The sequence below is a fragment of the Mytilus trossulus genome, chromosome 14 (assembly GCF_036588685.1).
Source record: "Mytilus trossulus isolate FHL-02 chromosome 14, PNRI_Mtr1.1.1.hap1, whole genome shotgun sequence".
NCBI lineage: Eukaryota > Metazoa > Mollusca > Bivalvia > Mytilida > Mytilidae > Mytilus > Mytilus trossulus.
Genome location: NC_086386.1, coordinates 80,513,537 through 80,541,524, shown reverse-complemented (window position 1 = coordinate 80,541,524; position 27,988 = coordinate 80,513,537). Strand labels below are relative to the sequence as shown.

Genomic DNA, 27,988 nt, shown 5'->3' with positions numbered 1-27,988 from the left:
GGGTCTTACCTCATATTCTGTATGTGTCACTTGGTATTTATTTATTGTCATCAAACATACATTTAATGCAATATTAATTGATTTAAAATCCAATTTAAGTTTTTGACCTTTTATTGGAAATTGATATTACTAATATTCAATAGATCTAAAAAAAAAGTTTTAAAAAATGCTATCTATAGAAGAAATATGTAAAAAACAAATAAAGATTTAAATATGCCTTGTGTTATCAAATATCTCTTTTAAAATATACCACATAATACATATAACAAAGACTCATTGCAAAAGAATTGACAGGGCCAGCCCAGCAACGCTGCCGTTATGTCAGTACCATTGTAACCTCCATACAGGAGAACACTTTAAATCAAAACCAGGTTTAGTTCCAAGGTTATGTCAAGGTTAGATGTGACACAGCAATTTGATTTTTCTCACCTTTAATTATTAGTTATTGACAATAAATTGAAATGCCTCAATCCATTTCTTAATGTTTCTTTTATGAAATTTCAATACACTTTTTTGTTATTAAATTATTATTGAAAATCTTTATTGAATAAGCTCAAGCTGCAATTTAAAGACTTTGAAAGGAAATTTGTAATTATATTTGGTTTTAATCTCAAATGATTTTAAAAATCTACATTTCATGATATTATAAAACATAACATGTCCAAAGTTCCAAACACCAATCACCAAATAATGCATTTTGTATGCAACTTATACAGAATATATTCAGAGAATTTACTTAAAGACATATTAATTAGCCCATTTTGATTCCTATATAAAATTCCGGCCCGTAGCCAGGAATTTCCAAAGAGGGGTTCGTTGGACTCACAAACTCAACTTTAACAGTCACAATTCGAACAGAACATTGACTTTAACAGTGCTTATTTGTTTTCATGGGGGGTTCATCCCGGGTTCGGATGAACCCCCCGAACCCCCCTGGCTAGGGGTATGAAATTTGAAGTTTTATAAACGTATATTTCATCTATTCTGATATTCTTTGTTTTAATTATCGGATTGCTTAAATTTCAGTGGTTTCCAAAGTTTTAAGAAATCAACAGGACGTTTGGTCCAGTAAGCCATTCTTCAACTGGACCAGTCACGTTTTTACAGGACATTTACACATATGATTTGGACTATAAATTAAAAGTTTTACTAGTCAGTTGGTCCAGTCATGCATATCATTTAAGTGGACCAAACCAACTTTTAATTGTTTTGGTCCAATGTCCCACAATGACCTTGGAAATCGATTGCTCAATGCCTTGCTTGATTTTTTTTAAGGTCAAGTTTTTTGTTGTAAGAAAAACTAAATTTTACCATTTCTTGGTATAACATGTATATTGCACAACTATATAGAAAACAGTCACATAGAAACATCATAACAATATCATTACTTCTTCATTATAAAAATGTAAATTATACTATAGGTAGAATATTTTAGACTTAGAAACTATGGCTTTGAACATCCAATGATTACCTGTGCAGCTCTGAAGCAATAAAATCTACATAAAACTGTACAAATACCAGACCAACATCTACCTACCCATCTCCCCAAGTCTCCTTTGTTTTCCGTAACAACTTTTCAAGAAGCGATGGAGTGGAACTCCTACTACGCTGGACCTGTTGTGTAACACTGGGACTAGAACTTCTTGGACTCAGCAATGCAGGACTTGGACTCCTGGCCCTTGGACTTTGTGGCAACATAGCTGGACTTGGACTCCTGGTCGTGGGACTACGTGGTGACATAACTGGACTTGGACTCCTTTTACTATGTCTCTGGTGAATTCCTGATTGACTAGAGCTTCGTCTAGGAGACCCATAGCCTATTCTTGGACTTTCACATCTTGTTGGAGACTGTTGTGATATGTTGCTCTGACTAGATGATTTTCTAATTATAATTGGAGCTGGTCTATTTCTCCTGTATTTTGCAGTCCCCTCTTGAGAATCTAAATATGTAGTCCCGTAGTTATGTCCAATAGCAGGACTTGGGCTCCTGTTCCTAGCAGTTTGTGGAATAGGTGGTTTACTCATAATAACAGATAATAAACCACTCCATACATATAGACCCCTTAGTAAAATACACACAAATAAGTAAATAATTGACCTCTAAATATAATTATCCAGTGAAATTACATGTTTCGTTCCCTTTGAATTTATAACTACTCGCTATTCATCAAAAATGTTTGAAAACATTATCACAGTATTCATTTAAAATCCAGTAAATTTGTCACAAATGAAGTGAAAATGTTCCCCTTACAATCTTAGTAACTATGCATTTCTGTAGTATTTTTATCGCCACACTTTTCTGTGTTGAGTCAAAACATTAAATACACCAGAATACAAACAATTAATCCAATAAAGTTATAAATTTTCAAGTCAAATCGCACAGAAATTATGTATCCTTTGATTATAAAACATTTTATCACGGCACATTAACAATAAATTACATCCAAAATGTAATTGAAAACATTTATTTTTGACGAAAATAAAACATTAAAGACGTCCATTGAACAAAAGATTGTGTTGGTCTTGTCTATCATTTCAATTATTCTATTCAAATATTAAAAACTTCATGAACTAATATCGTAATCTTCTTAAATTATTATATTACGACAGAAAACAGGTTCTAGTACAAAAAACGACTTTTTAATCCTGTAAAGAAACGGTAGAATGGCGAACCTAGACGTCTGAAGAAGCTTTCCTGCAGATCTGCAGACTGAACAAGTTAATAAACTTAAACTTAAGTACTGACTGCCAATAAAAGATTAAAAAATGTGGTAATTATATTATTATAAGTAATATTTCTAAATTTTAATTATTTTTAAAAACTCTACCCTCGAATGGTTGACTGGGCAAAATAACAAAGCATAAGAGACTATTAGAAGTTTTAAATGATCACTACTTTTGTGCTACTTCTTCTCAAATTTGTTATAATCTTATTATTGAGCAAAGAACTAAATATTGTCTTTGAACAAAAGTGATTACCTGAAATTAGCCCCCAGGAAGATTATATACACTTATTTGTGTATTTTAATACATTCTAATCACTAGTTTACATATTGGAAACATTTAACTTTTGACAATTTAACAAGTTGGCCAAGTTTATCCTTTAAAACACCACTGCTTTTATACTTTCAATTCAAAAACCATCGTTATAGTCAAAGATTATGGTTTAAAACAAAACTTCCTTCCCTTGAATTTGAATTTTATTTATTTTTTCTCGGGAATGACACAGTATTGTCAAAAACCATAATCTCTTATTTTTTCGCATGATGAAAAAACATTGCAAAAATGTTATGAATTGACAAAAAAAATTTAAAAAAAATCATTCTAACTGGCTTAATTAGGTCATAACACTGAAAGAAGCACTTGTATAATACCGTTCAGAAAGGCGTAAAAAAGCTTAGCTATACTGGAACAATTGGATACAAGAATTCTGCAATTCATGCTGATCTTAAAGATACAATGTTCATTTTGTATGTAAACTCTAGAATTTATTCAAATCCACAAAATGAAACATATAAAATTTGATTTAAGATATGCAGATACAAAGTACATGAATACATTGATTGTAAAATTTTGGACTCTGCTATGCAGTATCTTAGTTAAAATCAATGACCGAAAAACCTGAAATAATAGAACAAGTTTGATTTATTTGTTACAACTGCACAATATATCATTTTCACGCACATCAATAAACATTAAAACTGAGAAATAAAAGATATACAAATTTCAAGAAAAAAAAATCCTTTTCATGTTTAAAATTTATGTGTTTTCATCTTTCAAACAGTTGAAGATCAGAAAAATAAAACTTTCTGATATATTTCATACTAACAAGTACTTTTAAGGGGAACAACTCATGTTTTAATTTTTATTTCGTACAGCCTAGACCACTAAGTTATACCCATAATTTGCTAATTCTAAGATACTTAAACACACTTTAATAATTATAAAGTCATCCCTCAAACCACTTGACTATAACAAAACTATGCTTTGCCTTTGCAACTAAGCTTACCAAGACAAGAAACAAAACTGGTTAACACAATGTTGAAAACAACATCATGTGCTATAATATTAAATCTTCAATATGCATTCACAACTTTCATACCTGTAGGCAGGGGGGTTCGGACGACCCCCCTTGAAAACAAATAACTAAGCACTGTTAAGGTCAACGTTCTGTTCGAATTGTGACTGTTAAAGTCGAGTTGTGAGTCCAAATACATACACACACACCCAAATATTCAACAAACTTAAAATTTAGTAAATATGCATGTACATTCAGTAACAAGTTATTAAGGGAGAAAAAACATCTACAAGTTTGTTTACTAAAATATTCAACACATTTGAAAAATTAGTACATAATGTATATAAGTTATTATGAGAGAAAGAAACAACTGCAAGTTTGTTTATTGAAATATTCAACACATTTGGAATGCATTCAGCAACAAGTAATAATCGGGAGAAGAAACCACTACAAGTTTGTTTATTGAAATATTCCCCACATTTCACTTGAGTGATGTACCATACATTATGGAGTGCTGTACCATACTTTACCATACATTATGTTACCACATACAAAGTTTGATTTAAACATTCTTAACATACTTGTATACACGTCTTTAATCTCACAGTAGCTTTATTGTCATTCATCAATGGTAGCAATCTTAATTTGGACCCAAATTAACTTAAAACTTTTGATATATGTTATTTTAAAGTCCTCACATTTCATTTAATATCAATCGTCGGGTGGAATTTATGAGCGACCGGTGACAATGCCGTGAACTAAGGTTAATTTACTTTAGCGGTCCCCCTAGAATGACAAGTTATCATTTTCCACTTACGATGGATTTAGTTTGCAAACATTTTACTGATTTGTTTGAGAATTCTATCAATACACGTAATATCAGTCCATTATTAAGTATTAATTTATAATTATGTGTCAATGTCGGGTAATGGCCTTGTCATGTGGGTAACTTTACGTTATGCTGAAATCAGCATGTACTGGGTATATACATTATATAGCTTTATAGAGAATGCAGAAGACTTTTTTTGCATAGGGTCATATAAAGTTGTTGGACAACGAAGACATGACGATAAGACAAGACTGTTTCTACCATTAATCTATAATTATGTGTCAAAATTGGGTAATGGCCTTATCATGTGGGTAAGTTAATGCTGAAATCAGCAGGTATTGGGTATGTACACTATATATATATAGCTTTAGATAATGAGGACTTTGTGGTGTAGGAGGTTTGTTGGTCAATATGTGTCAATTTATTTGCAAAAGAATATTTATTATTGAATAAAAGTGGATATTGACTTTAAATGCTAGCCTTAACTTCAGTTTATAAAAACAAATTGTCCCCATTCAAATACATTGAAGTCTAAAAAAGGGGGGTTCCAACCACTTGAAATTCCAACCTGCAGCCCCCTTTGAATCTGCCACTGTGTAACCATATAACTTAAAGGGTACAATGTTGACATTTTTGTACATTCACCTAAGCCATTTTAACTAGAATCTTTTTAAAAACATCTCAGAACTGAAACTAATGTGAGTAAAATTGGGCCAAATAGTTTCCTTATGTTAAACTTTTTTCAAGGTAAAACAACCCACACAAATACCAATGCATTTAAAATATAAAAATATGTAATCATTATAATTATCTAGCATAAGTTGAAAACAATCTAGACATGCAATAAGTAATTGAGAATTTGAGATATTATATAAAACATAGCAATTTATATGTCCTGGTGATTGCATGTTTGTAACTGCATGTGCATTAACAATAATAGAAATAAAATATGTTGTTTAAAATTTTAAAATATACAAATTAAGTAGATTTGGTATGATTGCCAAAAAGACAACTACATTTTGCACTTAAGGTCAAGTTACAGTAAATGGGCTATGTCACAGATTTCAGTAGAATTTGGCATACAACCTTGGCTCAATGAACTTCAACTGAAAATTGAAAAAATATTGCATTTATCTCAATTATCATTTGAAATATTACTGATTGAATTCTTACAAAATGGGTGAACATTTGTATAGAAAGCACATAAAATCGGCGAAAACCCTTCTAAAATTTGTCTTAAAATCGCCAAATCTCTAATTCTACTCCATAGATTTTTCTTGAAAAACTATATGTTGTTGATACATAAATTTTCGTTATAATGATGCAAAATAAAGATAGGGTCACCGACTTCGTTTTTACGGTATACTTCATTTAAAGTTGCGTTATTTGTGAAAAAATCCAATAAAACGTCGAAATAATCGTAACGTTATCGTGTTGCAGGCCGTAAAACGTTGATTTTTGACGTTTTTCACTACTAAGAAGGTAACGATTTGATTATTAGACAAAATACGAAGTCGGTGACCCTATGATTATTTTATATCATTAAAACAGAAATTTATGTTTCGACAATATATTGTTTTTTTTTAAAAATCTATGGAGAGGAATTAGAGATTTGGCGATTTTAAGACAAATTTTAGAAGGTTTTTCGCCGATTGTATGTGCTTTCTATACACATATTCACCCATGTTAAAAGAAATCAATCTGCAACTTTTCAGATAATAAAAGAGATAAATGTATTGTTTTATCGATTTTTAGTTGTAGTTCAACGAGCCAAGGTTGTATGCAAATTTTTAGCAAAATCTGCGACATAGCCCATTTACTGTTCCTTGACCTTAAGTATTCACCAGATTCACAAAATATAACTTTCATTTATGAATTTAAGTAAATTTTATATACTACTCTTTCTATGCATGCAGCGTTGCAGAAGTTTTTCAATTGCATGAACAATGTTGTGTGTATTTCAGTGCTGTATTGATACAGATTGATATGAAAAAAACATGTTGACTACTCTTTTGTGTGACATCTGTACCTTATTCTCTATGTATCAACATTTGTCCTGTCTTAGATACAAAAAATATAAGGCAGCAGAGTTAAATTAGGATCAAAGTAAAAATGAATAAAACATGCAATATTTGTCAGTACATTACAGATTTCATTAAACATTCAAATCTGTCTCCTCTGAGAAGACAAAAAGGAAATGCACATGGTCACCATCAAGATATTTGTAGTCAGTGGCACAGCATCAATATATGTGGTATATCTCCTCAATGTAAGCTTACCATACATACATGTATCTCAGTCCAGAAAGATAAAAAGTGTCAAATACCATTGTGCATGATGATAAATTTGGAGTTAGTTTTGATATGAAATTTGGACTCTAGATCATTGTGTGTGTATGCATAGACAAGATGTAGCTATATGTATGCCAGCAGCATAAACTGTGGTTTAGAATACAAGAATTATGGGATTAAAATACTACAGGTAAGATTCACTAACTGATAATGGCTACTTATGAATGAATAACAGCTTTGCAAAGCTTTCATATCTTCAGGTCAATGATTTCAACACTATGTTTTCAAATGCATTTAACATTCAAACCAACAGTTAACCTTTTTTTCTTCTTTACAATTTTATATTATTTCAAACCATTAAAAAAATCCCTATGTTTATTTTATTCAATTGTACATTTTCCTTGACAACTTAAGCCAGTGAAAAATTAAATGTAACTTAATTTACGAAAAATTGACGGGTGTTAAATCGCAGGTCATCATAACCCAATATATCATCTAACACACGTCAAAAACATAATGGCAAAGCCACGGGTTTTAACCCAACTACATACTACCCACAGGACAATAATGGTGGCGGATCCCCAGTCATTTTGTCAATATCAAGTTAAAATTTAATGACAGTATTTAGAAAAGGCGCTGTCATTGGATTATATACTGACACTGATAAAATACTTGGTCTTTTTTTTACCAGTTGAAAATAACAAAACAAAAATTACTAAAATATAGAGTTTACAATGGTAGTTGCTACAGTGTTCAAAGGGAGATAATTCTAATTTTTTTTTTTTTTTTTTGGTAAATTGAAAAAATAAACAATGATTAAAGACAATTTTATGATAACCTGTTTCCATATCAACATATCAAAATAATTTAAGACTAATGGTGATTGCTGTAGTGTTCAAAGGGAGATCATTCTCATATTTTTTTTTGTAAATTGAAAAGAAATTTGGATTCTAGAATTTGGAATGTGTCAAAAAGACAACCGCCAGACCAAATAGTAAAAAAACCAAACAAGGGCCACCAATGGGTCTCCAACACAGGGGGAAAATCCTACACCTGAGGGCGGACTTCAAAATATGATCTGTTTTGATATTAAAATAAGTTTAAATAACAAATATTGGAGAAAACCCATCTGCCACATATATTCTATACCTTCTAAAAAACTCAATCAATATAGATGATCAGCTGTGTCTCAGGTAATATAAGGTATATTGATTGGAATGACTTATTGTTAAAATTAATAACCTTACTTTTATATCTGACAGAATAATTCATCATCCTTCACTGAAGATTTCTCTCATAAGTAGACATCCCAGAAATCTATTTATAGAACATGAAGGAGTGGAACTCCAGTAAAGTGTGAACCATGATTTTATTCAGGAGGGGGAGATCAAGGATTTTCAATATTAATTTGTAAATTTGTAAATCAATGAAGGAAATAATTTTTTACCTTGAATTTTAAATATTATAACAATTACCTTTCTCAGTCATGATAAGACCTCAAAAATGTTATTCTAAAAACAAATGTTAACATTCTTGAAATTGGTACAATATGTATATATATATATTCAAAAATCCACTGGAAAAATGCCTCCAGGTGCTGGATGTTCCAACTTAGCCTAAGACCCATTGGTCACACATTGGGCAGTTTTCTGATCTTTGGTAGGTTTGTAATCACTTTGACATATTCCCCATTTTCACTCTTAATTTTAAATACATAACTTTATTAGTCAGAAATTTAAATTAAACATGAGTACATACACAGAAAGAGTGATGCTTGTCTGCCATAAGCCCACTTGGTAATTTATAAAGAGGTGAATATATGATCTACTCTTTATAAGAATACAAATAAATGTTGCCATAATATTTTTTTTGAAGTACTATATATATATATATTAGTATGGATTTTTGTAGTTGTATTTTTCAATGGCATTTTTTTATGGAAGATATTTTATAACAGCTTGTACACATAGAAGGGTTGAAAGAAGATAGGTTACAGATGTTTATGAAGCAGATTTCATTGGTCTATATTTTTGTATATATTTCAAAGGTCATCTTTTTTTTAAAATAAAAAGTCTTAGAATGTCAAACAACCTGCTTCGGTTAATATAATTCAAGTAAAATGCGGAAAATGTCAAAAAGACAACAACCCCACCAAAGAGCAGACAACAGCAGAAGGCCACAAATGGATCTTTAACACAGCAAGAAAATCCTGTAGGTGATCCTTAACTGAATGTCTCTTAGTGACATTAGGACATAAAATTACCAAAAGTCTCCTCAAATTCTCCAAAGGAATATAAGGATCATAGAATTACCTCTTTTATTCTTTTATTTGAGCACTTATGGGTCCATCACCATTGGCTGAACCAGGGGGGATTCCAGGTGTTTTTTTGGCCGATCAATGCATTTGAATGGGGACATATAGTTGGAACCCTCTCTTTGTCCTGGGTTGGGACCCCCCCTCCCCCTTTTTCAAATGGCTAGTCTGCCACTGATCACAATGACTTATGGTTCAAATGTAACATTAAATGATTTTATTTTTGAAGGTCTTCTTATTTTTTTTTATAAACAAGATCCTCATATGCACAAACTGTGATTTACTGTGGATTCATTTATATTCCTTGAATACTAATTTGGTGGAATTCATGGGTAAAGCCGGGAACCACAAAGGAGCAGGTTCCGTAAGACCCCTTTTTGTACCCAAAATATAGCAGTTTTAAAAAATTGTGAATATGTAATCCGTTAGATATTTATTTAAAAGTAAAATGCTTCTGCTACATAAATATGGGCTGTTTTTTACAATACAATGCACATATATCGAGTACTAGCATCATTAAGTTGTGCTAAATTACTGAAATCTTCACAATTTGATAATTTTAGTTAAATTTAAGACAGTTTCTGTCTTAAATGAAAGTGGCCACATTCGTGTTCATCCATGATATTGAAATGTAAATTGTATTTGATGATAATTCATAATATATATAAAGGTTTAAGATGAATACGAATGCGGCCACTTTCATTTTTGACAAAAAACACCTGAAAAGTGACGATTATTGGCATATTTGATAGATTTTTCATATTTAAGCCTGAATGAGAGCGTTTTCAATGACGCTATAAGTTCAAATCTTTCCCATAAACTAATTGAATCAATTGAAATGGACACTTAAGTGTTTAAAAAGTGTCTAAAATTTTTCATTAGATGAACTTGAAGATTGAGGCCGAAATCAGGCCTTACCAGACCTACTCCTTTAAATATTCAATGAAGTACAAATTTTCTAAAGAAACTTATAAATAATGCAGACATTGCCAAAACATGCACAAAATTAAATAACCATGAATATGCAAATTTTCCACAATCCACAAAAATTGGTACCCTGGAAAACAAATTAGTTCACATTAGTTTATATCAAACCATTCTGTAAATTACACTAGACAATTAGTACGAAAGTGAATTGATTTTTTTTCCCCCATACATGCACCTTCATACAACAAGTTTTTCATATAGAACAGATAATTGACAGACCAACAATAATTTCTAATCGTCTTTTGACCAGTTGAGAAAAACACATCATGAAGTAAAGCAATAAAATGTTTGAAAAAACATTAATGGATAGGAAAAATCATCATCAACCAGGGTTTTAATATCCAACATATCAAAAGGCATAACCAACCTTCAATAATTAGTTTAACAAAGTATCTAACACAAACTCATCCCCCTTTTTTCCTCTTTTCAATGCACAGGAAATGCATTTCTGCATCAGTCATTGAAAAATCATCAAAAACTACAACAGATTTCTCTTAACAAAACAAAATAATGAGATTTTACATTTCACATCATTACCGGTAAATAAAATATAACGGCTTTTCTTACCTTAAAGCGATTCTTGCTTTTAAGACGTCCCATGGATCTACATCCTTAAAAAAATCCATTGTCTCGCCTCAAAAATTAAACTTCCATTTTCTTACATTCATAACATATCCATTTAATATCAATAAACCTTTGATTGCTTGATTTTTAAATGTGGATACGACGCTGGTATCCCGTCACACAGACGTGAATCTTTTTAAATATTATTTTTATTCATATTCAAATAATACTTTTCAATTGATCTTTTCAATAGTATCAAACTTGACTTTGGAGAAAATTGCAGTTGTTAGCCGTCACTGAGACATAGTATACATAAAGAAAAACCTAATTCATTTTCAATTATATCGCGATGTATTGAAATCGTGTTAGGGATCCAATAGTGTCTGGGTTTAATAATTCTTGCGATTACATATAAACACCACCGTCCCATGAAAATATTGATCTATGATGGATAGGTTGTTATTTTACAATTCTCATCAGATCTCTTTTCAACAGGTAAATTAGAGTTGCCTCCCTTTACATTTTATAAAAATTGAGGTTAAAAAGGAATGCTGGCAGAGTGAGGCATAATTATTGTTTTATTTGTTTAAAGGAATAAATATTCAGTATAAAACTTTATCTAAGGGTTAGTAATGATTTAAGCAAAAAAACATTAAAGATTATTTTGGGGCCCTTTATAGCTTGTTGTTCGGTGTGAGCCAAGGCTCTGTGTTGAAGGCCGTACTTTAACCTATGATGGTTTACTTTTTAAATTGTGATTTGGATAGAGAGTTGTCTCGTTGGCACTCACACCACATCTTCCTATATCTATTCACTGAATCCAAAACATTGCATATTAATTAAACTAATTAGAAACTTTTGCATGCACTAGAAATATCTTTTACTTGTGTATAATATTGCAATAACACTTAGTGAGTGAGTGAGTGTTACTGTGGTAAATTTAGATAGGTTGGAGTGTTGCTATTCAAATGATTTTTAACTAATATGCAGCTCTTAATATACACAAGTTTTATTGGAAACATATAACTGCAACATACCCTTTTATAAAGTTAAACAGACATGAAACATTTTAATAAAAGATAGATAGCATACAACAATCAAATATGTAAAATATCTTTGAATTATTTAAATTGTTTTCAAATTAACAAAAAGTTTTGTATTTCCTTTTAATAATTTTACAAGTCAAATAGAGTTATCTCCAATACCTTATTGTCTATAATGTTTTACTACTGAAAAGTTTTTATGTATTTTCCAATGTAACAGTAGATGCATTTGTTAATTACAGAGGGTCTCTAAAGACACCTACATCTTTAAAACTGCAGTATTTAGTGTTAATTACTTACTTTAATTAATCAATTCTTAAGTACATCAAGGGCAGATCCAGGAATTTAGGTTAAGTGTTAGGAGGGGGGACAAACTTCAATTTCGTAGAGTGGAGCGAGAGTTAATGGGTTTTTTAGGTAAAATTATTCAAATATCTTTTTTTAGGTGAGTCCTAAATCTGCTCCTACACATTGGCCCATTCCAGTTAATATCTGGTCCTTTCTGAGGGGAGTAAAATGTATGTATACCATCTTAGGGGTGAAATTTTGAGTTTTTTCATCTGACACGTACACTTATATGCAAAAAACTTCTGAGGGTCTTGCAGCAGTAAATAATTAAAAATAATTACATCTTAGGGGTAACAAAAATGCCTATGTCAGATCTTTGGGGTGCTTTTGAATGTAGACAGTTACGTATCATGCATTATCTGGAATTGTATTTAAAATTCTGATGGGTTCAATCCTTGCAGTAAAAAATTCTGATAGGTCATGTTTCCCCATGAAAGCCCATCCACCCAATTAAATCAGAAACTCTAAATCTGATAGGTCTTAATTTTTAGATCTGATAGGTAGTTTTTCATGATGTTTTTTCTGATACGTATATAAAAAATATCTCCCCATCCATCCCCACCTGTCAGAAATTAACTGGAATGACCCATTATTTGATGTGAATCATAATTGTAAGTGTCTGTTAATCATTAAATATTTCTCCTTCAACTGCTTTTTATTGATTGATTGATTGATTGTTGTTTAATGTCACTGTCAGCATTATTGAGCTATTTGGTTGTGGTAAAGCTAAAATATAATAATGGTTGAGGAAGCTATTAATTATTGCTTACAGAGAATATTTGTGGCAAAAGAGGGTCAAAATATCATAGTTATGTCATTAAGATCATATCCGATATCATCTGTGAAACGAATATTCCGTGACACAATTTGGTCATTCAGTAACCTTCAAACTGTAAGGAAACAAATGCTGAAAGCTTTAAGTACTTCCATTCCATGTGCCCATTCTTAAGCAATCATTTATTTTTTTCCTTAATAGAGCCACATGTTTGAAGGTTGACTATTTACTCTTAACACTTACCTCCAAATTGTTAGGGTAAGAGTCCTGAATGCTCCTTTAATCAGTTCCACCGCTTCATTCTGAGCCACACATTTTATACCGTTAACACCTAGTAAAAAATCTCCTGTTTGAATCTGTTTACAATTCTCTGCCTTTCCATTCTCAGCTATCTGCAACGGAAACAATATTACTGTTTAAAACATCATTTAATTTTAATGCAAAAGTGAATCTTCAAACAGTACTAGTAAGTTAAGTAAGATTGTATCAGAGTAAAAGTGAAATGCATTATATAAATTTTAAAAATGCATAAAATATAATAAAGTATAACTGTAATTTGTAATAAAAGTGTTCTATCTCTGGTAAATCATTTTGAAAGTGTGAAATATAGGGATATAAAATTGTTAATTGCTGTCTAAACAGGATAGTTATAGGTAATGAGTCAGACAGTATAATTTTAATGTTTAAGATAAAAACCAGAAGTAAGAAAATTGTAATTCTTTTTTATGCCTGTCAAGTGCTGAATATAGAATATATATTATCAGAAGTGGATTTAATCAGTAACTAAATGTTATAGATATACATCTTCATTAATTGTTTTAAAATTACATAATTCTTCCAGTGGCTGATTAATAGGGGTGGGCTGCCCCTGTGATGGAGGTATATTAGTTGTATTATGCAGCTGGCAAATTAACATCTAACTCGTAAAATTGATCAGTTTCTTCTTTTTTCTTCAAAATCTGAGTCTTTAAATTTGGCTGTTGGATTCTTTCATCGAATTGATACACATTTTTATCATTGATAATGTTCATTGCTGGTCTTTAACATTGACCTTAGGTTTCTGTTGGAAGGTTGTCTCTTTGGTTATCATATGCTAAAATTAAGCTGTTGTTTTTTTATGGAATTGTTTTATATTTTTATCATGACATAGCCTTTTCTAGATAATACTCTGGTATTGAATTTGTTCATTATTGTTCGTACATATGCAACCTCGCCCTAACAAATTTGGTGGATAAAAATGTCTCTTGGTTACCGTATGATACAAATCAGTGACGTTTACATAACATCTACTGAGTGTTGAAGCATGAAAATCTGTGTTTTGTGGTTTTTCTGCACATGTACAAAATATTTCTATGTAGCTTTACATGTTATTATTAGTACATGGACTTGTTAAACCCAAATGTAGTTTGCAATATATGGGATTAAAAAGTTTTAAATGTTAAAGAAGTCACACAATAGTATTGCACATTTCAAAAATAGGGCCTGAGGGAGCATTTTGATTTCTATTGCTTTATATTTAATACGTTTGTAATAAGTTAAGACAGGGATTTGTTTAGTGCTCACTATACAAATCCTTGGTTATGTGGTTAGCTTGTAGAACAAACAAAGCAGAAATTGTAAACATGGGTTACATCTTTAAGAAGAAAGGATTACACCTCATGCTTTATTGTAATTTATGAAATCGTACTTCTTCAGACTCCTTTTTCTTCGTCTTATTTATACTTCTGTGTTACCTATTTTAACATCTGATTCTGACTTTTTTTTTAAAGTGAGTTTTACTGTTGTGATTATGCATGGCTAGAACTAGAAGTATAGATCTGAAGGATTGCAATAGAGATTCCCAAAACATCTAAAACTAGCCACTTTTTGTGCCTGTCCTATTTAGTCAGGAACAGTCTAGCCTAAATTGTTAGTCTTGTGGGTTTTTTTTTAAACATTGGTTCATGTTGATTCCCTTACAAGTTTAACCAGTGCCACATTCTCTATGTATGTGCCGCTGTCCCTAATCAGGAGCCTGTAATTCAGCGGTTGTCTTTTATTTATATGTTATAAATTTGTTTTTTTCTTTAATTTTTTGTACATAAATTAGGCTGTTAGTTTTCTCGATTAAATTGTTAATATATTGTCATTTTTGGGCATTTTATAGCTGACTATGCAGTATAGGCTTTGCTCATTATTGAAGGTCGTTTGGTGACCTAATTTTAGTTGTTAATTTCTGTGTCCCTCGTGGAGAGTTTTCTCATTGGCAATCATACCACATCTTCTTCATTATATCATTTGTATATTTTGGAGTTTAGTTCAAGGTGTCTATTTCCAGAGTGTAATAGTATAAATTATTGTAAAGGGGCTAGGAGAAGCAGCACATCCAATGCAGAACTTTCTTCCTGCTTTGAAGATGGTGATCGGGCATTGCTCTATGATCACATTGTTGCCACTGAGACACATTTCCTGTTTCCATTCTAAATTTTATCCTTCTATAGCTCTTAGATCAAGTTTAGCAAACAAAATGTAGATTTCTTTTTATTATCTGTTTTTTCTCTATATGATATTGAACAATTTGTATTGTGTACACAGACATGAAATATGATGATGTGACAATTACATAGAGAATAAATAAACTCAAAAATGTCATATCTCGCCATGGGACAGAATTCAGTACAATAATGTCCTCATTTTCAAACTATTGATTCTTAGAATGACAGTAAATTCATTTTTTTCTTGACTTAATATTATACATTGTAAGTGTCTAGAACATGTAGAGTGAATGGTACTTCATAGGGTTGTATATTTTATTAAACTTTGCTTTGATATTGATAGCATACTTAAAGAATTATGTAACAAGCATTTGTCACTGACAAAATTTAAATTTAATATATTTTAAATTTTAAATCTCATTTAAGTAAATAAAAATCTTTTATGATTTTCTCATTTCAAATCAATAATTTCATTTAATAAAATTGTCATCAATTTTAAAAGGCACAGTCTTGTGTATACTTCAAAATCATAACAAAAGTTTAAATTTTATATTTTCTTTCATATAAAATTCAATTATGTAATTGGCAATTCAAAGCAAAGATATGTCAGCTAAAGTTTAAATCATGTTACTCATGAGCATCTGGATGGGGGGTCATCCATTAATTTCTATATTCTTAAATTTTTCTGCATTTTTTTTTTCTATACTTTTTTGCCCATTATTCTCTATTCTTAAAATACTCATTATTCTTTATTCTTTATTTTGTTTTTCCATTTTTATCTAAGCATAATATTTTTACCATTTATTCGCTATTTTGTTAACCTGAGCCCCATCCACACCCTCTTAAATCACGTTACTCATTTCCTGTGGATATAAAACCAGTGTAAATGTACAAATGTACATACAATTCTTAATCCTCAACTCTATATATATATTGAAAGCCAAACATAGCAGATAATATGATGTTATTTAGAAAGTTAAATCAAAGTGCTGAATGAGGCTCTATAAATCCAATTCAAATTAAATACCAAGTTTTAAGTTTTATTGAATTTGGCAATAGTTAAAATCAAACCAAAATTTGAGCAGTAATGAAAATTTTGAAAAACATATGAACTACATATCATTAAGTAAACAAATTTCAAAGTAAAAGTTCTGCACTAAAGCATGGTCTTGGGTAGAATGCTGGATCAAAATTTTGTTTGCACAAACAGTAAGTGCACTAAGACTCAAGAAACCTGTAGCCAGCGGGGTTTCGAAGGGTTTGTTCAACCCTCCTCCCTCAATATGCTGTCGAAATGCACATCTACATAGTGTGTCCTTCATTATCTACAAAGTTTCATAAAATTATGCTGCATGGTGTCAGAGGGTTGCAATGACAAGATCAATAAAATTGAGAATGGAAATTGGGGAATGTGTCAAAAGAGACAACAATCAGACAAATTAAAAGAGAAGACAACAGCCAAAGGTCACCAATGGGTTTTCAATACAGCAAGAAAAACGGCATCCAACTTCTGGTCTGAGGGCCAGAAACATTATGCCCTGGGAAATAAAATAAACTAGAGGATCTAAAGAGCCTGTGTCGCTCACCTTGGTCTATGTGAATGACAAAATTGTGTTTTGGTGATGGTGATGTGTTTGCGGATCTTACTTTACTGAACATTCTAGCTGCTTACAATTATCTCTATCTATAATTAACTTGGCCCAGTAGTTTCAGAAGAGAAGATTTTTGTAAAAGATTACTATAATTTGCGAAAAAATGGTTAAAACTTGACTGTAAAGGGCAATAACTCCTAAAGGGGTCAACTGACAATTTCGGTCATGTTGACTTATTTGTAAATCTTACTTTGCTGAACATTATTACTGTTTACAGTTTATCTCCATCTATAATAATATTCAAGATAATAACCAAAAACAGCGAAATTCCCTTAAAATTATCAATTCAGGGGCAGCAACCCAACAACCAGTTGTCCATTTCATCTGAAAATTTCAGGGCAGATAGATCTTGACCTGATGAAGAAATTAACCCCCATGTCAGATTTGCTCAAAATGCTTTGGTTTTTGAGTTATAGGCCAAAAACTGCATTTTACCCCTATGTTCTATGTTTAGAGGAAGTGGCCACCTTGGTTGGTTGGCCGGGTCACGCCACACATTTTTTAAACTAGATACCCCAAAGATGATTGTGGCCGAGTTTTGATAAATTTGTCCCAGTTGTTTCAGAGGAGAAGATTTTTGTAAAAGATTACTAAGATTTACGAAAAATGGTTAATAATTGACTATAAAGGGCAATAAATCCTTAAGGGGTCAACTGACCATTTCGGTCAGGTTGACTTATTTGTAATTCTTACTTTGCTGAACAATATTGTTGTTTACAGTTTATCGCTATCTATAATAATATTCAAAATAATAACCCAAAACAGCAAAATTTCCTTAAAATTATCAATTCAGGGGCAGCAACCCAACAACCAGTTGTCTGATTCATCTGAAAATTTCAGGGCAGATAGATCTTGACTTGATGAACAATTTACCCCCCCCCCCCCTCCTCCCCCCCCCCCCCCCCCCCCATGTCAGATTTGCTCAAAATGCTTTGGTTTTTGAGTTATAGGCCAAAAACTGCATTTTACCCCTATGTTCTATTTTTAGCTGTGGCGGCCACCTTGGTTGGTTGACCAGGTCATTGGACACATTTTTAAACTAGATACCCCAATGATGATTGTGGCCAAGTTTGGGTAAATTTGGCCCAATAGTTTGAGAGGAGAAGATTTTTGTAAAAGTTAACAACGACGACAGACGACGGACAACAAAGGACGACGGACACCAAGTGATCGGAAAAGCTCATTCGGGCCAGGTGAGCTAAAAAAACAACCAATAGACAAACACCTGCAGCAAAACCCCAACACAACCTCAATTTAACATTAGAACCCAATCAATAGGCTGTTATTATCTCTAAGTGTTCTGGAAGGATAAGTACTCACAATCAATAGGCCGTTATTATCTCTAAGTGCTCTGGAAGGGTAAGTACTCACAATCAATAGGCCGTTATTATCTCTAAGTGCTCTGGAAGGGTAAGTACTCACAATCAATAGGCCGTTATTATCTCTAAGTGCTCTGGAAGGGTAAGTACTCACAATCAATAGACGGTTTTTATCTCTAAGTGCTTTGGAAGGGTAAGTACTCACAATCAATAGGCTGTTATTATCTCTAAGTACTCTGGAAGGGTAAGTACTCAAAATCAATAGGCTGTTATTATCTCTAAGTGCTCTGGAAGGGTAAGTACTCACAATCAATAGGCCGTTATTATCTCTAAGTGCTCTGGAAGGGTAAGTACTCACAATCAATAGGCCGTTATTATCTCCAAGTGCTCTGGAAGGGTAAGTACTCACAATCAATAGGCCGTTATTATCTCTAAGTGCTCTGGAAGGGTAAGTACTCACAATCAATAGGCCGTTATTATCTCTAAGTGCTCTGGAAGGGTAAGTACTCACAATCAATAGACGGTTTTTATCTCTAAGTGCTCTGGAAGGGTAAGTACTCACAATCAATAGGCTGTTATTATCTCTAAGTACTCTGGAAGGGTAAGTACTCACAATCAATAGGCTGTTATTATCTCTAAGTGCTCTGGAAGGGTAAGTACTCACAATCAATAGGCCGTTATTATCTCTAATTGCTCTGGAAGGGTAAGTACTCACAATCAATAGGCGGTTATTATCTCTAAGTGCTCTGGAAGGGTAATTACTCACAATCAATAGGTGGTTATTATCTCTAAGTGCTCTGGAAGGGTAAGTACTCACAATCAATAGGTGGTTATTATCTCTAAGTGCTCTGGAAGGGTAATTACTCACAATCAATAGGTGGTTATTGTCTCTAAGTGCTCTGGAAGGGTAAGTACTCACAATCAATAGACGATTATAATCTCTAAGTGCTCTGGAAGGGTAAGTACTCACAATCAATAGACGGTTATTATCTCTAAGTGCTCTGGAAGGGTTAGTACTCACAATCAATAGACGGTTATTATCTCTAAGTGCTCTGGAAGGGTTAGTACTCACAATCAATAGACGGTTATTATCTCTAAGTGCTCTGGAAGGGTAAGTACTCACAATCAATAGGTGGTTATTACCTCTCAGTGCTCTGGAAGGGTTTTCAGGATACAATTTCAGTCTAGATGAAGGGGGTATATAAAGAAGTTTTAATGAAATAAAATTGAGAATAGAAATGGGGAATGTGTCAAAGAGACAACAACCCCACCAAAGAGCAGAAAACAGTAAAAGGCCACCATGCAATGGGTCTTCAATATAGCGATAAAATCCCTCACCCAGAGGCGTTTTTTCAGCTGTCCCCAAATAAACTAAAATGTGTACTAGTTCAGTGATAATAGACTTTATACTCAAATCCGAAATATATCAAAGAAACTTAAATGAAATATCATACAAAACTAACAAAGGCGGCAGAGGCTCCTGACTGGCACAAAAAGGCAGCAGGTTTGAACATGTTTTTGAGATCCCATACCATCCCCTTTGGTAATGCAGAAAAAACACACGCGGCAAAAAATGCACAGTAAAACTCAGTTAAAGAGAAATCCCAGTCAGATATCAGAATAGGTAACAAAAGAACTAAACAAAATGACAATGACGCATAAATTAACAAAGTCTTGTTTTACTTTTATATTTGTGACACATTTCAATCAATTTAGTCCAGTGTCTATGATCATATTTAAAAACAAGCTTGTTCAATCATTTTTTTCAAATTTCTGTCAGTTTACACATATATTACACAACTGGAGCATATATTATCATGTATTTGTATCCTGTCACGTATGCAAGTTTGACATAAGATGTTGACATTTGGTTAGATTTCTTGCACATGATGCAACCTTAGTCATTTTCAAGTTTGTATGTATCATTTCAATATCATATTGTGCTAGTCTATTTATAGATTACCTAGACGTCATTTAAGCTTAAATGTGCTGACAAAGGCTTTTTGTAGTATATATTTACATAGAAGTCAAAAGTTAATATAAGCAGTGATACATATCTGAAAAATACATACAAGTACATGAAAACATCACAAATTTAGCATTAATTAGCCTATTTAAGCCCATGAACATATAAAAGGAACCCTAGATAAATATTTCTATCATTCCTGTTCCATTAGCATCACCCATTGTAATTTGCTACAATAAAAATAAGTCGGTTTCATTCTTAAGATTTTGTACAAATTTCATGGATTTCATGAGACAACTTCTGTTTATCTGGGAATTTAGGTGCGAATCTTGTGCTTTTAATGTTATCAGAAGATATGTCCAAACACACTTATAAAAAAGTCGAAAGATATCAAAAGAATAACAAACTTCAAGATATATAAAAAGAGAATGGAAATGGAGAATGTGTCAAAGAGACAACAACCCAACCAAAGAACAGTTCTAAGACAGTCAAAGTTGAAGAATAAAAGATAATTGAAAAAAAAGTCAAACAGCAGTCCATAAAAAAAACACATAGAACTCAGTAAGACTGAAGAATTATAAAATGTACCCCACCAAAACATCACGAAGGAAATATTAAGTCATTATTAACAAGAATGTGTTTAAAGAACATGATCGATGCCCCATCCAAACGATCATTTTCTATGTTCAGTGGACCGTGAAAATAGGAAAAAATGTCTAATTTGGCATTAAAATTAGAAGGATCATATCATAAGGAACATGTGTACTAAGTTTCAAGTTGATTGGAATTCAACTTCATAAAAAAATACTTTTAACAAAAACACCCTTAACTGTTTATTCCCTCGATCAAACTTCTCAACCCCAAAAACTGGTACAGCTATGAAGCATGCTGCATCCGAAAACATCTTGAACACCCTCTAACCTTTTCAGCCCATGAACTGCTCATCACCCCAACCTGCTCAGCCCCTCAAACGGCTCAGATCCTCAAACGGATCAACCCCTAAAACTTAAAGTCTCCTGCATGTCAACATTTATTTAAATTTACTTATTTATCAGTGACTTCTCAAATTTCTGACATTAATTATATTAAATTTCACAATTATGATTTCTTTGACAAGCTATCATTATAACATGCGTTTATCTTTTTAAAAAAATACATGGGGGGAGAATAGATATGTTTACCAGTAGTACTGCATTATAATTAAATTTCAAAAGCTTTTATAATTTTCCGTATTATGTGTTGAGTCTAAATCAGCAGTTAGCAGTGCGGAGTTAATAACACCTCAAACTATCTTAAGGAAGTTTTAAGTCCTATTTTAAAATTCAGTTATTTTTCTATGTTAACAAAGAATTATTTTTATAGCCCAGTTAACCAACAATTATCCTTCTTTTAGTGACATTTTCAAACAATAGAAAAATCTCTTAACTGCAGTGAAATTTAATATATAATTTTTTAAGCATTTACATAAATGTTTAAAGGCATTAAAAGGTAGAAAGAGGGTCTACAATGGTCCAGTTTTTAGACTATTCTAAGACTATACAAGTCTGGTACTGAGGATGTACAATGGTCTGGTATTACAATTTAAATATATGCATATAATTTGACACTGCACATAAATTAACATCTAAATAAAAGCAATAATTCCCCTAAATGTATGTTAAAGAATTCAGTTGATTTATAGCTATTTATCATTTAAATTCTTAATGCCAAAACACCTACTGGTAAAAGTGCTAATTTATGGATAATAAACATTGTTTCTCTTGTTTGGTCAAAGATGACAATACAATATAAGATTGGTCCATAAAACAGGAGGGGTATATCATAGTGAACATTCCAGTGCTCAGAATCTTTCACCCCCTGTATGGGACGGGATAATCCAGACTTGAAATTAAAAATTGCCTACTGGACATTTAAGGATTTAGGCATTGATTAATTGCCTTGTATTACCTTTAGATCTCTCAGTTAAGTAGAATTTATTAGGTGTCGATCCAAGATTTGGAGCAAAAAAAGGGGGGGTCTGTTAAATGTTTATGTACATGTATATCATTGGCGGATCCAGGGGTTGAAACCACCCCTTTTTTAGCCGATCAATGCATTTGAATGGGGACATATAGTCGACCCCCCCCCCCTTCTATCCTGTGTTGGGGACCCCCCTTTTTAAAACAGCTGGATCAGACCATGTATTTATCACTAAAAGTTCCTTTAATCAGCTTCTGTTTATTGCTACCGGTTCACATTTTCTTCTAAGGCTTGTTTAGCATTGTTTAGCATTGAATCAACACAAGGGTACATTAAATCCTTAAACTCCTTAGTAACATATTTAAATTATTTTCATTGATTTATTTAAATGTACCCCTTTTGACAATGATGATCACCAACACCAAGAAACAAAATAAATTATATAATGGTACTACCATTCCTGTTCAGATTCCCTTAACCATTTGTTTGTTGGTGTTAAATATGTTTTTAAGCTGGATAAAACTCATGAACACTTTGTATTTCAGCCAAGTATATTCATATATATATGAATTAAGACTATGAGTACCAAATTTCAATGACAAGCCTTGAGGTATCTATATGACAACTTTTTTATAAAGAAATAAGCCAAAATTAAACAAAATAAATCAACCTTGAGAAAACAGCTTGAAGTATGAAAACATTTCCGCTAAAATTTGTCACCATACACAAAAGACGAACTATTATACAAAAGATAAATGAACTATCTAGGACAGATTTATAACAGTTGTTTTCACACATATCTTGGTCACGAACCTTAAATTATTACAATAAACATTATAGACGAAATTTCACACATGAAAATTAAGAGTACATTGTATAAATAATGTACCTCAAGCTAAAAATTTCTAGCATTGTGGTAAAAGTCAAAATACTTCAGAAATAGACTGAAACAATTAGCTTGTAAAATGGTCAATCTTCCCAGAAATTTAAAAGAACTATTTTTTTTCATGTAAAATTTAATTTAAAATATTTACTATTACCATTTATGACATTTAAATTTAGTCAGATATACTGAATTAGTCTTTGCTTATAAAATGGCCAATCCTTTTAGAAGTTTAAGAATAAATTTTAAATTAAAAAAAAACTCAAAAAGACTATTATCTGAACTTATTTCAACCCAAGTAATTATGTGCGCCATTGAAGTACATCCCTTCATTTCAGTTGACTTGAAAAGATTAAAATTCATACAAAATCAACACTCTTTAATATTTTATTCTTAAATAATTATTCAAAGTAATATTAAATATTTCTATAAATAGGATGTCATTTCCTATGATACTTGAAGTGTTACAAAATAAACATTCATTACAATGATTAGCATGATCGAGCAATTTTACCTTCTACAAAAATGTTTGATTCAGATTTAATTAACTGAATTGTGATAGAATTTTTGCATGCACTCCTACTGACAGCAACGGACCATATCAAACAAGTGTGCAATGAATGCATATATTCTATAAAATATATTATTAAATATTATCTAAATCCGTTTTTTTTTTTTATGTTTTACTGTACTTAATTCTCTTTTCAATTTTTACATAATTTTTATCATTAAAAAAGAAATATATATATTCTGTTTAGAGTGCAACCATTTAAGCTGAACAGGTTAAGGGTTAATCCTCAAACATATTCTGATTCCAAACTTTAAAGAAATAATTATTATTAAATAGTTTGGGAAACAGTAGAAATAAAGGCAACAGTAGTATACGGATGTTCAAAACTCATAAATCAAAAGGTAAAAAACAAATCCAGGTCACAAACCAAGGGAAACGCATTAAATATAAAAATGGTCTTTAAAGGGCAATAACTCCAATAATAAAGACTAATATCTCATACAGAGTGTTGGATGGAGACCTAGTTTTGTGCAATTCCAAAAATAAATTTGTACAAAAATTTATTCTACTGATTTACCCTATTTTTGTCTTTTTTCGTGGTACAGTTTTTGTAGTATTGGAAATATTCCTAAAACTTAATAAAAAAAAGGCAATATGCAAATATTGATCATTGAAAGTTGACCAAATTTTGTTTACAGATGTATACATTTGTACATTTGTTACCTTCGTTCATTTCTTGAAAAGAAAACACCTGAGTTTTATTTTTCTATGATTTATAGACTATAATAGCTACTAAGAACTGAACCTTGCAAGTTGCAGACAAGTTGAAGTTAAAGCTGAATAAAACAGCAGGTACTGGTATGTTATTTCATAAAAATCTACTTTATCTCAAAAAAATTAAATTATGTCTCTGGTAAAAGTAACAATACAAATATATAAGGGAAATTTTTAGCCAGAGCAACTTGTCACCCCTTTAGGGACGACATCAAAAGTTCAATGAAGGATAAAAAACTTAATTCACATAGTTTTTTCACTGACCCCCCCCCCCCCCCCCTTCTTAACTTTATTTGGGAAAAATTGATTGACCAATAGGGATATATGTTAAATCGATTTTGAATTAACAAAACTTGCAGCAATGTTGACCCCCACCCCCAAACTATTTGATTTAAGTTTTTTATCCTACATCGATCTTTTGATGTGGTCCCTAAGTATGAAATGATGTTTTCAAGGTATCTCCACATATTTGAGGTTTCTGATCAATAAAGCATATTAGCTTTATATACATAAAACTGTCAGAGGCACATGCATAGGCCAATTTAGGGAGTAGCGTGCACCCCCCCCCCCCCCTTATTAAAATTTCTAGATCTGCTGCTAAGATGCAATGTTAGAAATAGATACTGTGAACATGGCGAAAACAAAAATTAATTATCTAATTCCAACAAAAAAAAGTACTGTAAATTCAGAGATCATTACATTAGGTTTTTATTATTGCGAAAAATGCAAGAATCTTTTGAACACAATAATTTAAACTCGCATTTTGAAATATTTTATTTGAATTAAACAGAATTTTTCTCAAAATTGTAAAAGTTAAAATCGCATTTCACTCTCAAATGACAACCAATAATAAATGCACGCAATATTTTCTGAATCTACAGTATATAAAGACTCAATATTTGATTAAATCAAATTTAAAATATTACTATATAATATATATATATGTGTTTTATAATCTTTTTAATGCACAATATAAAGGTAGCCAGTGGTCCCATTTTTTATAATTAAAGTTATGGTCTGAATGTATTAACATTTTGCTATTCTTTACTTTCCTTATATTTTATGGTGGAAAGTAAATTAGGAGGACAGGCCTCAAGAAAAACTGCTGATTGTTCAAAAAGAAATTTACAAAAAATAATTAGCTAAGATTTAAAATACTTAGTAATGAAATAACACACATTACTTTAAATTAAGCTCTAATTTTCTTGTCAGCTATTTCCCTGTGGCCAGATTGAAGTAACATTACATCATAGGTCTTTTGAAGTGTAATTATTACCTGAACAATTACTATACAATCAAGATTCTTACCTGTATAGTCTATGTATCTCGTATAGACCCCCTTCTATCTTCAAATGTCAATATAAACTTTTATCGGTCTGGACATTAAATTCATTTGATTCTTCATTAAAGTTTGAAAAAGTAGGAAAAGAACCTAAATAGTCTCACCTCTGATATCTGTATCGGGGACCTGACCTCGGCCCCTCCTGTTATGGTGAATCCCCACGGACTCCCCCCTTTTAGAATAACTTCAAAAGGTTCTGTATCCAAATTATTTCTGATGTCCCACAATGTAAACTCATCTCCGCTTTCGGACTCATCGTCCGCAGATGACATGGCACTATAATTCTAAACTTTTCCAAAAAATTAAAAATAACGTGAATATATCATCTCTAACTGTCTAACGGTTAGAAACTGTAAACATTTTCACCGGACGTTCGTCTGATATCGCGTGCCAGTTCACCTGTAACCATTCGGAACGAAATGAACAGGTAAGAACACTGATGATGTACCTCGGGATTTAACGCACTCTCTTGTCTTTTTTGTCGACATAGTATTTGTTTTTTTGGGGGGTTTCAGTTTAAAGTCTTTAAAAGCACAGATTTGTTCAGAAATTTATAAAGATTTAAAAGTTATAAAACCCCTACAACTGTATCTTTAAAAAAATGTGAACTTTAATAAGCAGTTCAGCATTTTTTTGGTTACGATTGATTTTACATACTAGTCGACCTAAGCTTCCGTTTTTTAGTCCTTTAATTTTTCTTATTTTTTTAGTACACTCAATTTGTTTGGCCATTAACTGACAAAAGCACAAGCAGACGCCTGGCGATAAAGCAAAAACTCAGCTCTCCGCATCCCTCTACTACACCGCACAAAATATCAAATCAAGTTGGCCCCTACTTGAAATAGCTTTCAAATGTATAATTATTCTTCTTTTCAATATTATTTTATTTCTCTCTCATTTAAAAAGTTAGTTGTTTTAGTTGTTACAAAAACGAACGCAAAAGATGATACTTCAAGAGAACATTTAAACTAATCGAGATCGAAAACAACACGACAAAGCCATGGCTTTGAAAAGGTAAGAAAAAATACCACCAGACAAAAATTAGAACATGCACAAAACACAACATAGAAAACTGGACTAAGCAACACGAAACCCATCAAAATCTGGTGTGATCTCAGGTGCCCTGTACGTGTATGCATATGCTGCATAACACGTAACACCCGTAGTGTAGCTCATGTTAGTATGCACAAACCCGGACGTAATAAGTCTAATTTGGTATGACCCATCCGTAAAAATGGGACGGGATTGTAGTTACGACATAAGGAATATATCGGCTTTCATCTGTGTAACGGATATTTCAAAACGGTCAACCAACTCGTCTCAATTTCCTCATTATGTTACAATTGACTCTATAACCTGTGTGATGGCATCCGTAAAATTAACGAAGGGATGATTTCAACTTTACCGTTTGAAACTCATAGTCAAGTTGATAGCTTTCTTATGAAGGCAGCAGAGGAAGTCATGATATAGAAAATACAAGCCTGTGAATATGGGAGACATCTACTCGGTAAAATGTTGCTACATAGAAATGGAAAGTTCACAATTGGGAGCTAAAATCATCTCTTCTGTAGTAAAATGTTGCTACATAGAAATGGAAAGTTCACAATTGGGGAGCTAAAATCATCTCTTCTGTAGTAAAATGTTGCTACATAGAAATGGAAAGTTCACAATTGGGGAGCTAAAATCATCTCTTCTGTAGTAAAATGTTGCTACATAGAAATGGAAAGTTCACAATTGGGAGCTAAAATCATCTCTTCTGTAGTAAAGTTTTGATTTCAACCGACCTTCATTGTCACTTTATAGGTGCAAGTCAAGATGCAGACTTAACTGTGTCTGTTGTATCCTCTATCTGAAGATCAGTGGATAGATGCGTGCAACGTCATGGTCACCAAATATGGAATAATTTGGAGAGAACATTATCTATATAGCAAAGTTAAAG

The 27,988-nt window shown here is 31.9% G+C and overlaps 2 protein-coding genes across 3 annotated transcripts in view; both read right to left on the bottom strand.

Moving 5' to 3' along the window:
- Positions 1-2,040, bottom strand: part of LOC134697259 (serine/arginine repetitive matrix protein 2-like) — a 107,061-nt gene extending 105,021 nt beyond the window's left edge. For both annotated transcript variants that reach the window (XM_063559417.1, XM_063559418.1), the window contains exon 1: positions 1,538-2,040. In XM_063559417.1, the coding sequence (XP_063415487.1) occupies positions 1,538-2,025 (488 nt within the window). In that variant the 5' untranslated portion in view covers positions 2,026-2,040. The remainder of the gene's footprint in view (positions 1-1,537) is intronic.
- An 11,368-nt stretch (positions 2,041-13,408) lies between these two features.
- LOC134697260 (protein Shroom4-like) lies at positions 13,409-26,456 on the bottom strand. The gene is made up of 2 exons (XM_063559424.1): positions 26,154-26,456; positions 13,409-13,561 (listed from the first exon to the last, which is right to left on the bottom strand). Exons 1-2 carry the CDS (start codon positions 26,319-26,321, stop codon positions 13,409-13,411), a joined length of 321 nt encoding a protein of 106 aa, XP_063415494.1. The 5' UTR covers positions 26,322-26,456.
- Positions 26,457-27,988: the final 1,532 nt, after the last annotated feature.